The sequence below is a fragment of the Sylvia atricapilla genome, chromosome 14 (genome assembly GCF_009819655.1).
Source record: "Sylvia atricapilla isolate bSylAtr1 chromosome 14, bSylAtr1.pri, whole genome shotgun sequence".
Classification (NCBI taxonomy): domain Eukaryota; kingdom Metazoa; phylum Chordata; class Aves; order Passeriformes; family Sylviidae; genus Sylvia; species Sylvia atricapilla.
In genome coordinates, this window is record NC_089153.1 from 3,379,034 (window position 1) to 3,395,051 (window position 16,018).

Here is a 16,018-nt window from a genome sequence, read left to right on the forward strand (position 1 = left end):
AGATCTTGCTTTTCTCTGCGAGTTACTCCCAGCTGAGGATGGCAGACTGGCATCTTCAACCAAGGGGATGGAGCTGCTCTTGGTGGCAGCTCAAACACACTGGAGATGTCACTGCCCACTGGAAGGAATGCTCAGAAAGGGAAGACTGAGGTACAAAATATTACCTGGGATTTTGGAGACAAGGAGCTGGGCTCAGCTTTCCCCTGGACTTTGACTGTGAGAGTCTCAGCACCAGACAGTTCATGTGAGTAGGAACATCTCGGAGATCTTCGGTGCAAGGTGCAGGTACAATACCTGACACAAAAGCAACGATACCTTGGAGAAACAGCCACAGACTCTTCTGGGAACCGTTGTGACAACATCTCCAGTCACTAATGCAGGGCTTGGTACCTTTCTGCTCCCATGAATCTCTGGGCTGTGTGTGGACAGACACACCTGGGATGCACCAGATGGAGGGAAGAATTGCTTGAATGTGTTCCCAAAGCAGCCCCTCTATCCACACCTGCTCCAGAACCATCCAAGAGGATGGGTAGGCTGGTACCCACTTGTGGAAAGGAATTGATGTTTCCTGGTGCTGTCTGTCCATAGGATCCTGGCGTTTCTGCATCAGGTGCTGGTGGATATCTGAATCAGCCTGGCCTTCTGGTGCTGTGAAATCTGGGATCAATCCAGCACATGGTGGAACGATGCTTCAGACCAATTCTCTTTACCAACAGATTCAGTTTTATTGTTATTCTTTTTTTTTTACATGATTCTTAGTGCATCATTTCAAATAAACTATCAAACTGTACAAAGAAACAGAGATAAAAGAAGAGGCGATAAAGTTGGGAAGAGGTTTTTAGTGTCATGAACTGTCATGGAAAACAGTAGTCCATAGGCTCTCAAACATTGAAGGTCCAAATAAATCTTATTTTGTTTGTTTAAAAAATGCTGCAAAATATAAACAATAAATGACTGTAATTAGCAGCTACAAGATCCTTCAAAACTGGAACTTGATTACTGTGAACGCACCTAGGGGAAAGAAAAGCAATCTGAGATAAAGGATCAAACAAAACAGTGAAATAAATAAAGTGTGGGAGGACAGTGGTGGCACTGAAAAGCAGAGGAATCACTTCAGCACAACAGTAAATCATTGGACCACAGACAGCAGAAAGGAACAGAAGCACATTTCCCACTTAAAAGAGTACAGCGTGTGCATCGCAGGATGGAGGAATACAGCAGGGACAGGCAGGTGGGATCACTCCTGCACACAAGGTTCTGCTGGAGCTTGCTCACCGCTCCAGCTGTGCCTTGAGCCCAGAGTGGTGGATCCTGTGGCTGCCAAACCAGCAGCCACTTGGGCAGTTTGTCTGAAGAAGCAAGAATGGGAGAGCGATGTTTCACAGCAAAGCCAGGTGGGATTTCCATTTGAGTAAAAAAAAAGGAGAAAAAGAAAAAAAAAAAAAAAGAAAAAAAAAGATACACAGCTACTCCATTTTTTCAGAACATCCCGGTGGGCTGGTCAGACCCTCCATGTCCCTAGTGTCTTCCCCAGGCAGCTTGCCTTCACTTGCACACTGAGGTTAAAAACCCACGTTAAAGTTTCCTTATATATATATATCTATTTATATATGTTCATATGTATATATATATATATATATATATATATAAAAAGGAGAAGGTGAGAGAGGGCCCTCCAGGCTTCTCCTGCCGTGGGCAGGTGACATCCCCACGCTGAAGGCGCCTCTCGCCCGGTCGGTGACCAGCTCACAACACCTGTCCCGTCACGCCGTGCTCCTCTCGGGGCAGGGACGTGCCCCTGCCACCCTGTGCCCTTCTCTGGGAGCGCTGCTGGTGCCACATTGTCCTGGCTCAGTTTCCTGCCCTGCCGGGGACCGTGACCATGAACCGCTGGGGACTCCGGGGAGGGAAGGAGGAGAGATGGGGCTGGTGGAGGAAAGAACAACCCAGCCCTCGAAGAACCAGCATATCCCTCTGTTGTGCAGGCTGCAGCAGGAGGGAAAGAAAAGCCACTGGTGCAGTTGGGAATGAAGAAGAGATGATGCTGAAATGCCAGAGCATTGTCAGAGAGTGTCAACTAAAGCTTCTTTGATTTCTTTCACTAGAGCAATCCCCATGTCATACATGTCTATGGTTTTGCTCATATAATTTCCTAAGTAAAATTGTGCTCATCAATCTAAGTCCAGGAGCGCAGAGCATCGCCGGTTCATCCCCCCGTGCACATGTTCCTTGTTAAGTGTTCTGCTCTAAAATGTCCTTTTCTGCCTTACAGCTGATGGACATGTGCCCTTGGCTCAGGGAAGGGCTGGAATGCGTCTTCCGCAAAGCGAGGTCGTCGGCTTCCACCTTGAAGAAACTGGTCTCAATCCTCTCCAGGTCATCTGTCCCCACTTTTATCTTCATGCACAGCAGGTTGATGTATGTTTCATAGCGGCTCTTCTGCAGGGAAAGAGGGAACAGAGAGCCTGGGAACAGGGGCAGGCCACGGTGTGTGCGGCACGCAGAAACAATTCCATCAGCTACTGCAGGAAAACCATCCTATACCAGCAGCATCCCACTAACCACACCCCACAAAGGTAACCCCAGCACAATGCCTGGTCTGTGCAAAGGTCTGAGGAGAAAGGGGTGTGTGGGGGTGTGGGGGTGTGTGTAGGACTCTCCAGTAGCTTTTGCAGGTCTTGGCTGCCCTGTGATTGTATGAGGATGACACTGGGGGCAAAATGAGATCAACAGACCTGCTGCTTCCTGATTTAGGAGCTCACCTTGGTTGGTTAAAATACTTCTGCTTGTCATTGTTTCCATCCAGTGGTTCAGTTATTGCTGCTGAGTTGTGCCCCCAGTGCTCCTCACAGAGCACAGCATAAAGGGAGGCATCCTCTTTGCCTGGACCCTTTGTTCAAATGCTAGATGGGATTTTTTAGAGGACTTGTGTAATGCCCATCCTTTCTCTTAACATGTCAGAGGCTGCCTGTGCTGGCTTCTTTGTCAGCACAAAGAAACAAGCATTTCTGGAGCACATCTCATAAGACAGATGAGATGAATTATGCCCTGGAAGTGCCAACTTCTCCTTGAAGACTGAAAAGACAGTCCAGAGAAAAGCTCAGGCAGAAACTTCTCTGCAGGCATCCAAAACCGAATGCTGGAGAAAGGAAGGCAGCAGCAACTATTTGGAAGGTTGGTACAAAGACAAGGGAGCCAGCAGCTGGGAGCTGTGGCTTTGGAGAATCAGGCTGGGTGTTACACAAAGGGATGGTGCAGCCCTGGCATGAGGGAAGTGGGATATTTCCATGCTTAGTGATTTCTGGGGCTCAGCCACTAAATGTAATGCTCAGTCTGGACTAAGACTAGGAATAATCCAAGTTCATGCTGGAAGCAAGACTAGAGGCCTCCAGCAGCCCCTTCCAACTGACATCTATGTGGCAGGAACCACACCTTCTGCTCAACTCTCACTGGAACAAAATACCCCCTTTCTCCCACAATGAAATGCTTCTTAGACTTTACAGGGACTTAAAACTTATTTACACGCATCCTCAAAGGGTCCGTAATCAGCTGTAACACTGGGTTTGGCTTTATTTACAGAAATGGTTGCAGCAAAACAGGATTAATTCTCCCAAGGATTCCCTTTGCTTTTTATTAATGTTACTGAAAAAGACTGAGTCACACTGAGAACTGAACCCCTCTCTTACTTGGGACCTGAGGAAATGTCAAAATTTGGCACAGTAAAGGAAGATGTTCTTTCTCTTGTCAGTTTTCCCCTCCTCTGGTTAGAAATCACAGAGGGGAGGAAATGGCTCTTACTTCGTTTTTCAGCTCGGTGCAAAACAGTGAGGCTTGTTATGCCCCAAGACACCCATCCAACTTGGGAGCCCTTGTCCTTCTCTCTCCTTTCAGCTCTCCCAGACTCACAGCACCCACTCTGGAGTCCTGTTCTCCTCAATCAGCCAAGGTATCATTTATCACAGAAAAGACGAAAGTTCTTTTACCTCAAATATTAGGTAATGTTCTTTGAGTCTGTATTCCTCAGCCTCTTTTGACTTGAGGCTCTTCTCTACAGGATGTAATTTATGCTCTGCTAATTCGTCTGCAATCTGCTTCATTTTATTTTCATGAGACCTCAGCTGTTCCTCCTGCCGAGAGAAGCGTGTCAGGTATTAAAACGTGGGAGTGCAGCACCCAAGTGCTCCTCCTGCCTGTGGCTGGGGGAACTCTCCCTGCAGGGGCGTAAGCTCAGCTGCTGTGCTGGAGCCAAAGGTGTGTTGTGCACTTGTAAATTCATCTGATAAGGAGCAGCTCAAACACAGGTACTGGAGTAAGAGCAAAACTCAGGTACCTCAAGTGCCAAGAGTGGATTTGTTTGGCACCGAGGCATCTTTGGCATTATAAGCTCAAAATGCTTCTGTAACATGCATCCTGTATCAGCCAGGCAAAAGCCCCAGTGTCTCCAGAGCTGCTGCTCATCCTGTGCTTTTCAGAGATAGAAGTACCCTCCCCACCTGGGCTTCGATAAAGGTGAACATCTGGCCACATCTGTCTCAGCAGGCAGGAGCTGTGTCTCTGCCCTGACATTTCAGGCTGTCCTCCCCTTTTCTGGGGGGCAGTGGTAGTGTGTCCCTGCTTTTTGGAAGTGCTGAGGCGTGTTGGGCCTCCCCTGGACAGGGAAACAAAAGGTACTCTTTGGATGGCAGCTGCTCATGGTTAGCTGAGCCTGGTGCACTGTGCCCCCTTGTTTCCAGAAAACCTTCCCTACTGAAACCCAGACATCCCTTTTGTCTGTGGTTTTTGAGCCCCAGGAACAAGAGGGTGCCATGATATAAACCAAACCTGGGCTGTTGGGCTCTGCAGCATCAACTCTGGCGCTATTCTGCTGTTTCTACTCCAGCAACAGGAAGGTGCTGGGATGTGATGGGCCAAGAGCAATCAAGAAGCCAGAACCAACAGGCAGGTGTGTGCACAGAGCTGTTTATGCAAAGGAAGCAGTGGCCAGGTGCCAGGATTTTCCATGTCTCTCCGAGCTGCCCACTCCACTCCCCTGTTCCTGCACTGAGCACCTGAGTGTGTCTGTCAGGACCAGGGGGACCTGCAGATGGGCTCACCCTGAGCTGAAGGGCTTGCTGAGCACTGGGCACCCCTGCTCCACTCCTTCTCTCATGCATTACCTGGCACAGCTTGGTCATGGATGAAGGCAGGAGCGGGCGGCAGAACTTCTTCATGGAGCAGATTGCAGCTGGGAAGGCTGGAGCAGAGAAAATGGCAGCGACGAGGTTGATCCGCAGGATCCAGGAGAGCATTTCTTCCTTACTTCTGTTGTGGAGGAGGAGAAAGAGAGAGGCAGTCTGTAAATGCTCTTGAGCAGGACCAGGCTGACAACAGCCCTAGAGCCACCCAAGCTCAGGAAGGCCATCGGTGGCCTTGCTTTGATGCCACTTCTGTGCCAGGTTATGAACAGAGGGAAACTCTCTCTAACTCGCTCCTCTACAGTGCTGATTTTAGAGCTGTTGTCTGCCTCTCAAAGCCTGGGCAGCCCTGCCTTCTTCATGAGCTCTAGTTGTATTCCTGAGGAGCTGTGGAGAGGCCAGGGCCAAGGATGTCCTGCTCTTAGGAGACTGCGAGCCACACAACAGAGGTTCCACAGAGCAGGATGTCATTTATGTCATTTGTGAGACACTGCCCAGGGTCCTTCATCAAATCTGTCCAACACTGCTCCCCCAAGCCTTTAGGTGGGTGTTTGCTGCACAAATTCAGATGCCAAGGTGGACATTAGTACTCCAGGCCAACCTACAGACAACGTCACCTCTCTCAGGAGAAGACATGAAAAACGTGAGACAGAGGATGATTTCATCGCACTTGACACTTACTAACACTCTAATACTCCTCAGCAATGGACTAAGATAGAACACCTACCCTGGCTGGGGGGACTGCTTTAAGGAAGTTTAGACAGTTTCCCCATCAAAAGCTGACCAGGGGAATCATCACCTGCACCCCACAGATGTTCTCCCTTCCAGAACACGCCAACAGAAGTCAGCAAGAGGAGTCCTTTCACTCAGCCCTACACATCCCAGCCCATCCTACTCAGCCTGCCTTGGTGACAGCTGGGAAGGACCTCAGGGACTGGCATGAAGCTACCAAGAAACTGTGACCTATGGCTACATCCTTTGCACGGCCCTGCAGAAATGACCCTCAGCCCTTTCCTCTCCCCAGGTGTGCCCTGAATGCGTGTGCTGGTCTGGCCAGGTCACACATTGGAGGTCAGGCTGCCCATCCAGGCACTGCCCATCCAGACACTCACGGGGCCTGGAAGAGGAAGACTCTCCAGTCAGCTGTCTTCAGCTTGAGCACGTTGGACTTCTTGCTGTAGTCAGAGGCTTTTGTGGCTAAGGCGTGGTGCACACGGATGGCGTTTTTCAGATCCACTTCAGAGAGGTCTTTGTCAGGTTTATATTCATCCTGGGAAGAGGAACGTTAATTGGATAATGACAACACTAACATTTGCGGGCTGCTTTAATGAACCTGCCTTTCTCCCTGTGCTATAATCACAGAGTGCCAAGACCAGGAAAAGCACCGCTTTGTACAATAAATGCTAGGAGCTGATAATGATAATAATTAACATCTGACAACTGCTTCCATCATTAAGTTCACTGGGAAGATGTAAAGAAAGAGATGAAAGTTTTAAACGTAATTATCAATAGTTATTTCTAACACAGCACATGCCTGAGGCTTTGTGGGGAGGCACAGGCAGGGCCAGGGCTCTGCAGAGCTTCCCCCACAGTGCAGAGCTCAAAGCAGGATGCAACTCCCAATCAACAGAGGATATCAACGAGCACCTGCCCTGGTGTGCAGCCTCATAGACTCATGGGATGGTTTGGGCTGGAAAGGACCTCAAAGCTCTTCTCATTCCAACCCCCTGCCATGGGCAGGGACACCTTCCACTATCCCAGGCTGCTCCAAGCCCTGTCCAACCCGGCCTTGGACACTTCCAGGGATGGAGCAGCCACAGCTTCTCTGGGTAACCTGTACCAGGGCCTCCCCACCCTCACAGGGAAGAATTTTTCCCTGATATCTACCTAAATTTCCCCTCTTTCAGTTTAAACCCATTGCTCCTTGTCCTACCAGTACAGCTTTGTGTGTAGGAAGGTAGTCCTGGAACAGCAGCATCCCTGCAACCAGCTCATCTCTGTACAGGTGTGGGGCCTGAGGGGCAGCTGCCAGTCTGAGTGTGTCCCCCTGAACCAGGTTTGATCTCCCTTTAGTACACATGCTCCTTTGGCATGGTCCTCCCTGTAATTCTTTAGACTGGAACTCCCAAATTGCAGCAGCATTCCCTGTATCCCTGCTTGACTTTCTCCACGGAAGGACAACTTCACACAAGTGGGGAATGCAGCAGTAACTATATGTGCTTGTATTTTACAAAAGGGTAGAAAATACCAAACATGGGATTCTGAAATGATACTGCCACAACACTATTTAGGCAAAAAAAAGTTCTGTCAGTCCTGGTTTTATCCCTTTGCATTCCCAGTGACTTAGTGCAATATCCTCTCTCCCGCTCTGCACCCTTGTCAGCTCAACCGGTGTGATGGTGGGATGGTGAGGATGGACAGAGGGATGCATGGATAGGTGAAAAAAGAACCTGATGAAAAGAACGTGGCCCTGGCTAAAGCAAACCAGCACCCCAGCCACGTTAGAGGCCATGCCAGGACAGGGTGTCCCTGGAAGGCCCTGCCTTGCCCTGATGATCAGTGCTACAGGATTAATGTGCTCTATGTTTTGCTTTCCTTGACTGCCCTTGGCTGTCAGCACCAGGGCAGGTCTGTCTGGTGATGATGGTCCATACATCCCAAGCCTTCCTTAGCTTCCAAGCCAGAACGGTTCTGCAGATTTGCAAAAAGATTGTTTTCTGTTTCCCATGTCCCAGTGGTACAAATGCAGCTGTCCAGGGCTGCTGCTGTGCTGCAGCCTCAGGGATGGTAACCCTGGTCAGTGAGGCTGTTCTCTGGGGTAGGGTCAGAAAGGTTTCCCCTCTGCTGCTGTTGAGAGTGCTGAGGACCAGCACTCCCCAGCCCATGGATGTGGCTCACCCAACTCTTGCTCCTGGTGGGAAAGAAGCTTCTGAAGCCTTTCTTCCCTCATTTTTTGAAGCAGTTATCCCATCCAGGCAAGTGGGTGCCATCCCATGCTCATCATCATATGAAACTCGGCCTGGTCCAAAAAAAAAATATCATGGGCCCACCTACAAATGTCTGGCACAGGTTCCTGGGGATGGTGAATCCCAAAGAAAAGCCCTGGCTTTCCAGCAGAGGAAGGCTGGGTGCTGCAGGCACCCTGTGTTTGGGGAGACACTGAGGTGGGCAGTGCAGATGACCTTACCACTGTGGAGATTTCAGCAGCCAGAGGGATGGGCTGTCAGCCTTTTTTGCAAAGAAAAACAAATGCTTTGCCTTGTGGAGACTGAATGTATTACTCCACCAGAAGAGAAATATTTGCTTGAGGAAGGCATTGCTGCTCAGGCCTTATGCATTGTAGAGACACTTCAATTTGGTTTTTATCCGAGGCTGAAGCTCTCTGGATTTGAATAAATCTGACTGCCATGATCTGCTCATGATCTCTTATTTCAAAATAAGCTTTCTGAAAATACAGTGCAAAACAGCCTAGCTTAATGGCGTGTGACAAGAGGAAACTGCCACAGCTGCTGAGTGCTTTGACTAATGCAGATCCTCATCTTGAATGGAATCATCAAGTATTGCCTCCATGGATCTCAGGCTCTCTGGCATCAATGCCGGTGTAAGAAAAAAAATCCAATCTTCTTTTTCTAATGCTGGGCACCGTAAATCAACAAGAGGTTGAACAAAGCAGGTTCTCTCTGCAGAGACATCTGTGGACAGCAGGGACAAGGAACTCTGCTGACCTGAGATATTCCAGAAACACATGGTTTTATGGCAAGGGCCGTGGGTAAAGAGGGCTGCTTTCAGCCACCAGCCTCGGCTGAAGGGAAGCCCCAAAGAGAGAGGGAGGGAGACAGGGGGTAGAAGAAGCAGAGAGAGAGAGCGGCAAGAGAAGGGGTGAAGAGTTAAGAGACCGAGGTCCTTGTTCCAACAAATTATATCTCCTTTTGTGTTGAATATTCTAATTTACAGTGACCAACCGGCACAAGATACAAAACCTGCAAACTTTGCATTCAACTTATGAGAACTACTAAATTACCATATCATCCTATATTCTACACTCTAAAGACTACTCTTCTTATCTACTTTTTCCTTGCTGCCTTGGCAGGGTGGAGAGGGGCTGCATTCTTGGGTCCTTTTGTTTTCTGTCCTTCAACCCATCTCCAGTTAATCACCGTCTTCCTGCCTGCCATGCCTCCATCTCAAAGCTGTCCTTCATTTCTATTGCACTCACAGGTTTTACATCTCCAGTATTTCTTACCAGACATTCCTATCCATAAACCCCTCCTGTCCCATCTTTCCCAACACTCTCTACCTTGTGCCTTGCTGTTCTCAGGAGTGAATGGTGCTGGGGATGGCTCTTCCAGGAGGCTCATCCCAGTGTCAGGTGGTCACAGTGCCATGTTTGGCTGATAATGCTGGGAGATCCTGGTGCCTTTCGGTCACTGGCCCCTGCTTCCCAATCCTGTGAGCAGATCCACAACTAATCTCAAAGCTTGTTTTGCCAAGAAAAGGCATCTAGTTCTTGTGCCTTCCTTTGTAGGGCCCCTGGATGGGGTGGGAGAGCCCCGTCTACCAGTTCTGCTGCCCTCTCCTCTGGCCTCAGAACCAGCCCTGGGCAGTGCTGGGAATATGGACATGGACCCACAGATATTCCTCATGCTCTGGCTTGTGAGTGGCTTTTCCTCCTCTTTCTTTCCTTCACCTCACATCTACCATCCTAAACAATTAGGAAAATGAACCCTTGTGCCCTTTTCAGTCTAGGCAAGATCTTGGCCCTCCCCAGAGCACCTGGCAAGGGTCTGCCTGCATGGGACAGCACCTGTGGCTCAGGGCTGTGCTGAGAGCTCTTCCTGGCTGGAGACAGAACCTGCACCCTTTCAAGCACCTCATACAAAAAGATGTACAAAAGCATCTCGTGCTTTATAGCTCTCCATCATTTTTCTTAACCCCCCTCTATGTGTGGTGATTAAGGATTATTATCCCCATTTCACAGAGGTGAAGTAAGTTGCCAAAGGCCATGGAGTGAGTCAGTGCCCAGAGCAGATTAGTGCACAGGAGAGGTGTGCCCTGCTCCCAAGCCTGCATTTCTTCCTTCAGACTCTGCTGCATCCCTTTAGGGGTTCAAGCAGACTGTGCTGGAACATGCTGATCCAGCAATTAACACCAGCGAGTCAATGACATGTGACATCTCCTCAGCAGCAGGTTTATGGTTGCTGCCTGAATTGCTTCTGTCAGACTGACTTCTACCTGTCCACCCACCCTTCTGCCTGTGTTATGTCCACCTCTCTCTGTGCCTGGCCATTCCTTCTTTCTATACATCCACCTACCCAGCCCCTCCTTCCTCCCACCTTCCCTCTACCTCTCAGTCTTATTTATGCTCAACTTGCTCCTCAAAACCAAATGGAGTTCCCTGTTCAACTTATGTGAATTTACTATTAAAGTCTAGATCCTTAATTTGGTCCGAGCAGAAAAGTGGAACAGGCTGAACCTGTGCCCCATGGCATCAGGTGGTTCTGGAAGCAGGATTTTTTCTTCCCATCAGAAAACCTTTCCCCGGTGGTTTACGCTCAGCCAAGGTCCTACCTTGTGTTTATCTACAGCTGTCTTCTGCTGAGAGCTTGGGAGGCTGGCACACCACTTCCTTCCTGTATTGTGCAATTCCTTTGTTCTGCAAACCACCCCATGGGCAAGAAATGACACCAAGAATCCACAGGGCAGGTGGATGTTTATCCACTCTCTGTTGTGGTGCTGGGAATGTTCGCAAGTGACAGGGCAAGGACTTTGTCTTCAAGTTCTCATCCTTCTGTCCTGTCTCTGCAAGCCTGATAGACACTGTCTACAGCCAAGCCCAAGGAATTCCCTGGAGAGGACTATAATCCAGTCTGGCAGCAGCTCAGGAGTTAGAAACCCCTCTTGCCCCAAATCCTTTGCCCAAACATTCCTTCGGTTTATTTTTGTTGTTGTTCCAAACGCTACTTCCTTGGGGCATCCTTGGCAATTCTGGGCCCTCCTGCTAATTACACATCAGTCATGGCTCTTATTTATCAGACACTTTCATAACTCAGCCAAATCTTGGGTGTTTTGCTCCTTCAGTCCTTGTCCATAAAGAAAGCCCTCAGTCTCTGAACCATTTGATCCTGAAGGTCATTGAGATAAGAACATTGATCTCCTCACTGCCACGTCAGCCTCTTCCTTGCTCTCTTTTTAAATCCTAAACACCTCAGACAAACATAATGAACTTTGTTAACAAGTGGTTACTGCTGCAAGCCTTGTACAGCAAAGAACCCCCAACCCCTCTGCCCCAGCAGCAGCAATGACACTCAGTGCTGGCTTCACGGCTCCTTCTGCTGCCAGGGAAAGAAAATTCCATCCTGAAAGAGGGTTTCATTCTCAATATATACCCTCTCATCAGACTCATCCCCTTAGTGGAAAATTCATTTGGATCCAAATGGTTCTGTGAAGGTGGAAATGTTTGGGGTTTTCTCCTCCCACAGAAAAAGTGTCACACAATTAAATGTTGATGATAACTCTGTACAAGTTAAATCCTCATGTATAACCCATGGGTCAGCATGAGGGCTCTGGTGGACTCCACGTGAAGATGTGTAATGACACAAGGACTGAGGGGTGAGAGGAGTGCTGCTGGCTAGAAGAACACTACACTTAGAGGCCTGGAGGAGATCTGGGCTCCCCTGTGTGCTGCAGCTTCCCTAAGCTGCAGGAGAGAGTGGCACAGCTGTAAAAACACCTCTGGGCTAAGAGCAACCCACACTGGGAGGTAGGAGGCACTGCTGCCAGATTTCTGCTGGTTTTTGATGTGTGCCATAGGACCTGGTGAAACAGGAGAGTCATTGGGGTGTGCTACAAGCTGTGAGTCACAACTCCCTGCTGCCCCAGGGATCTTTCTGCCTCTCTTATATAATCCAGTGTTTGTTTACTCTCATTGCTGTGGAGATAATGCTGCAATAGGCAGGAGCATCTACCCACGGGGAGTGCTGCTCCAGCAAGGTGAGTTCAATGGGTTACTGCACAGCCTGTGTTGCTCAGGTAGTTCAGACCTAGTTCAGTGGGTTATGTTGATGATGAGCAGACATTTGGCATCCTGGGCTGGCTCACACTGACACTCAAGTGAGCCCCTATCTAGTCTCCTTGGATTTTCCCTCAGAAAAGGCTTTCCAGCAAATCCTCCAAGCATCCAAGGGCCAGAGAGCTGAATGCTAGAGCATTGAGGGAAGCTATTCCCTGGAGACTTTGTGTCCCACAAGACACAAGACAACACTTGTGTTGACTGGAGGTGGCTACACAATGAACAGGGATGCAGAGAGAGGCACAAAATGTCACTTGACAGCCCCTGGAAGGACCCAGGTCATCAAGGTCCTGAAGAAGATAAATTTTCAGCATAGAACCATGGAATCACAGAATCATCTGAGCTGAAAGTGACCCACAAAGACCATCAACACCAACTCCTGGCCCTGCACAGGACACCCCAACAATCCCACTGTGTCTGAGAGCCTTCTCCAAATTCTGAGCCTGATGTCCCCAGGGCACAGAAGTCACTCCTGGCTGCCAGGGCTCTGCTGACTCATATTAAACTGGCCATCGACCAGGACTCCCAGGTCCCCTTCCACTGCTGCTCTCCTGCCTCTCGTTCCCCAGTCTGTCTGTGCACCCAGGATTGCCCTGTCCCAGGTGCAGAATCCAGCACTGTCCTGTTAAACTTCATACAGTGGATGATTGCCTGTGCCTCTCATTTGTCAGGGTCTCTCTGCAGGGCCTCTGCCTTTGAGGGAGTCAACAGCTCCTCTCAGTTCAGTATTGTCTACAAACTTACTCAGTATTCCCTTGAGTCCTGTGTCCAAGTCATTTATGAAGATGTTGAAGAGCACAGGGCAGAGGATGGAGCCCTGTGGAACCCCACTAGTGACAGGTCACCAGTCTGATGTCACCCCAGTCACTGTCACCTTTGTGCCCAACTCACAAGCCAAGTGCTCACCTAGCACATGAGTGTTTATCCAGCTGTGTGCTGGACATTCTGTCCAGAAGGATTCTGTGAGAGACAGTATCAAAAGCTTTAGTGAAACCCAAAAAGATTACATCAGCTGGCTTCCTATGCCAGACTCAATAAAGCTGTGCATAATCAGCTCTATAATGCCAGCAAATAAAACTATAGGCAGGATAAGACTGGTCAGATGCTCCACCTCTTCACCTTGCTATTTCATTTCTCACCAACATCCTATTTCACCTATTCCATATCATCTGTTCATTCATCCTCCCCAATAGCTCCTACTTGCTGGCATCCTTCTGCAGAAATCTCTGTTTCCTCTTTCATGCTTCTTCCTTCAGGGTTCCCCTTGAGGCTGTGAATTGTGCCCTTGGCATAAGCACCACCACCAAAGATGAGAGTATCCCCCAGCTCTGGTCTCTGGAGGAGATCTGTCGATGTCCATGTGTGAGTTAGGACATGGATCCAGCTCTGCTTGGGCATGTGACTGCATGACTGCTTTGGGGACAGCAGGAGACAGCAAAGGGGAGAGACCACACCGTTACCTTTTGTAAATAAAGGACGGTCCCTTTAAGCACAGCATAAAATTTCTTCCAACCTCTTCTTCCTCTGGGAGCTAAAAAAGGAAGAATATTTAATTGTACACGTCTGCTTGAACTTCCAGGCAAACCCAACCCTTCTCCTGAGCCACCACAGGCACCTGCTGATGCCCAGAGCTCCCACATGTCCAGGCTATTGCTCACGAGTGGTTTGTGAGCAGGGACAGGGGTGTGAAGGACACTGGCTGGGCTCTGCAGCCTCCCAGCAGCAACACAAGCAGGTCAGAGCCAGACATGAGCCGGTACAGGGGTACCAGTGGACACCTGCAGGAAGTCTTTGCTCCTCCAAACCCAGGTTTGTGTTCCTTGGACCTAATGCTTGGAGAGCAGAGACATTCCTTGAGCTCCTCTGCTTGGAATGGAGCAGCTGGATAAGGCAGCTTCTGTTCCCGTGAGGAGAGAGCATTACCATCTCGATGGGCTTGGGCACAGAGAGCTTGGCAGAATCTGGAGAAGGGTGAGAGATGATGAGGGGAGCCATCCCCATCTCCACCAGACAGCTGATCCTCCAAGCACGGGCTATTAAGGAGGTGCTGGAAGCAAGGGAGGCCCTGGGTGGTAATCTCTACTCAAGACTTTTTAATCAGCTGCAGCTACTGGGCCAATCGTATCAATTAGCAAAATGAATCACCCAAGGTTTAATTAATCTCTGCTCATTAACAGTTCCCAAATACCTTTACCTTTCCTGTAATGCCATATGCTGGTAGCAGAGCTATGGGGCGTTCTGTTGCCCAGCCAGCACATGGCAGGATATGGACAGGAGCAAAGCTTGGCAGGCCAGAGTGTCCCCAAGGGCAGGGCTGGAATGGACAGCTACTGAGGGACCAGTGGTCAGAGACTGGGATTTGGGATTAGGCCCATGAGCAGGATGGAACACCAGGTCTGTCTGTGTTAGCTTCCTTGGCAGTGAGAAGGGAACACTGAGGCTTCTTGAAAACACTCATATCTACAAATGCCTCAAAACACCCCCCTTTTCCTCTGTCCTGGCACTTATGGGGATGTCTCCTCTGTTGCCTGGGAAGTGGTAAGGAAAAGCTTTCATCAGGAGAGCCAGAGCAAGGCTCTGGGCCTGCCTGGGGCACCTCTCCTGTCCCCGTCCCTGTCCCTGTCCCTGCTCACGTACTTCTCTTCCCATCCATGTCTGCGTGGGTTTTCCGGGTGAGGACGCCGTGCTTGTAGGTGACAGCGTTCAGGGCTTGGGGGATGTCCAGGAAAGGGTTGCTGCTGTCAACAATCCTTGTCACTTTCTTCGCGCTGGCTCCGAATTTGTCATCTACCAGCTCCGAGAGTGACTTCCTCAACTCGTCCTCGTCACTTGGAAACAAAACCAGAGAAGAGGCTCAGTGGAGGAGATGTGGGTTTGGTGGCAATGCAAAGCAGCCCCATTTGCTTTGGGGGTTAGAGTTTTTATTACAGGACTGGTCAGAGAAAGAAAAAGGAAGGAGATGTCTGGACCATGACAGAGAGAGTGCCAACAGTGGTGGTCTGAGCTGGGAGGAGTGTGGGTGGCAGGTAACTGTCCCAGTGGTCCCACTGCGAGGTCACTCAAAATAGGAAAGGGGCTGGGTGCTGGTCTGAACACCTGGAAACCGCAGACATCCCATGCTGAGGACTACAAATATTCCACAGGAAAAGTTCCCAATTCTCTGCCCTAAAACCAGAGCTTAAGGAGGATTTTTGCTGAAGGCCAAGGTATGGTAATACCATGGCATTTCTCAGCTGCTGAGAGGCAATGCCTGGGGCCTCCTAGAGAGTGAACTCCCCTTAGGAATGTCCTCTGCATCTCTGAGGAACAGAAGATCTGCAGACATTTGGGAAATGAACCTACTCTGGCACAAAGAAAGTAGAACCTGTATGGGAAGTGATAGTTCCCAGTGTCCCTGGGACATGAAGGAGGAAGAGCAAACAGGGCTTTTCTGTCCTGTCTGACACATGTCAATGTCTGCATGGGATGAGTGGTCACGTCAGGTTGCAGATCAGATTGGGACCAAACCTCAGCTGAGGACTGACCCTCAATGAATGCACTGGCTGGGATGGGAGCAGTAAAACACCATTCCTCACCTGCAGCAAGCAGATGGCCAAAGCATCAGACACCTCTTGGAAAAGAAGGATGATTCCTTAGCCCTCAGCTCCCACAGGAGTCCTGGGGCTGAGGCAGAGCCCAGATACTATTCCTTAGTGGGGAATTAGAGGGGCTGCACCCTCTGAGCTCCTTGCTGTGGTCACACACCTGCCTGTCTGGGGGGATCTGTGGGCCAGGA

At 49.6% G+C, this 16,018-nt stretch overlaps 1 protein-coding gene across 1 annotated transcript in view; it reads right to left on the reverse strand.

Moving 5' to 3' along the window:
* Window positions 1–1,718: 1,718 nt before the first annotated feature.
* Window positions 1,719–16,018, reverse strand: part of PSD2 (pleckstrin and Sec7 domain containing 2) — a 35,559-nt gene continuing 21,259 nt past the window's right edge. Inside the window, exons 10-15 of the mRNA XM_066328923.1 lie at window positions 14,881–15,071; window positions 13,704–13,774; window positions 6,287–6,444; window positions 5,157–5,301; window positions 3,984–4,127; window positions 1,719–2,439 (exon numbers count right to left, since the gene is read on the reverse strand). Of these exons, the coding sequence (XP_066185020.1) occupies window positions 2,233–2,439; window positions 3,984–4,127; window positions 5,157–5,301; window positions 6,287–6,444; window positions 13,704–13,774; window positions 14,881–15,071 (916 nt within the window). The 3' untranslated portion in view covers window positions 1,719–2,232. The remainder of the gene's footprint in view (window positions 2,440–3,983; window positions 4,128–5,156; window positions 5,302–6,286; window positions 6,445–13,703; window positions 13,775–14,880; window positions 15,072–16,018) is intronic.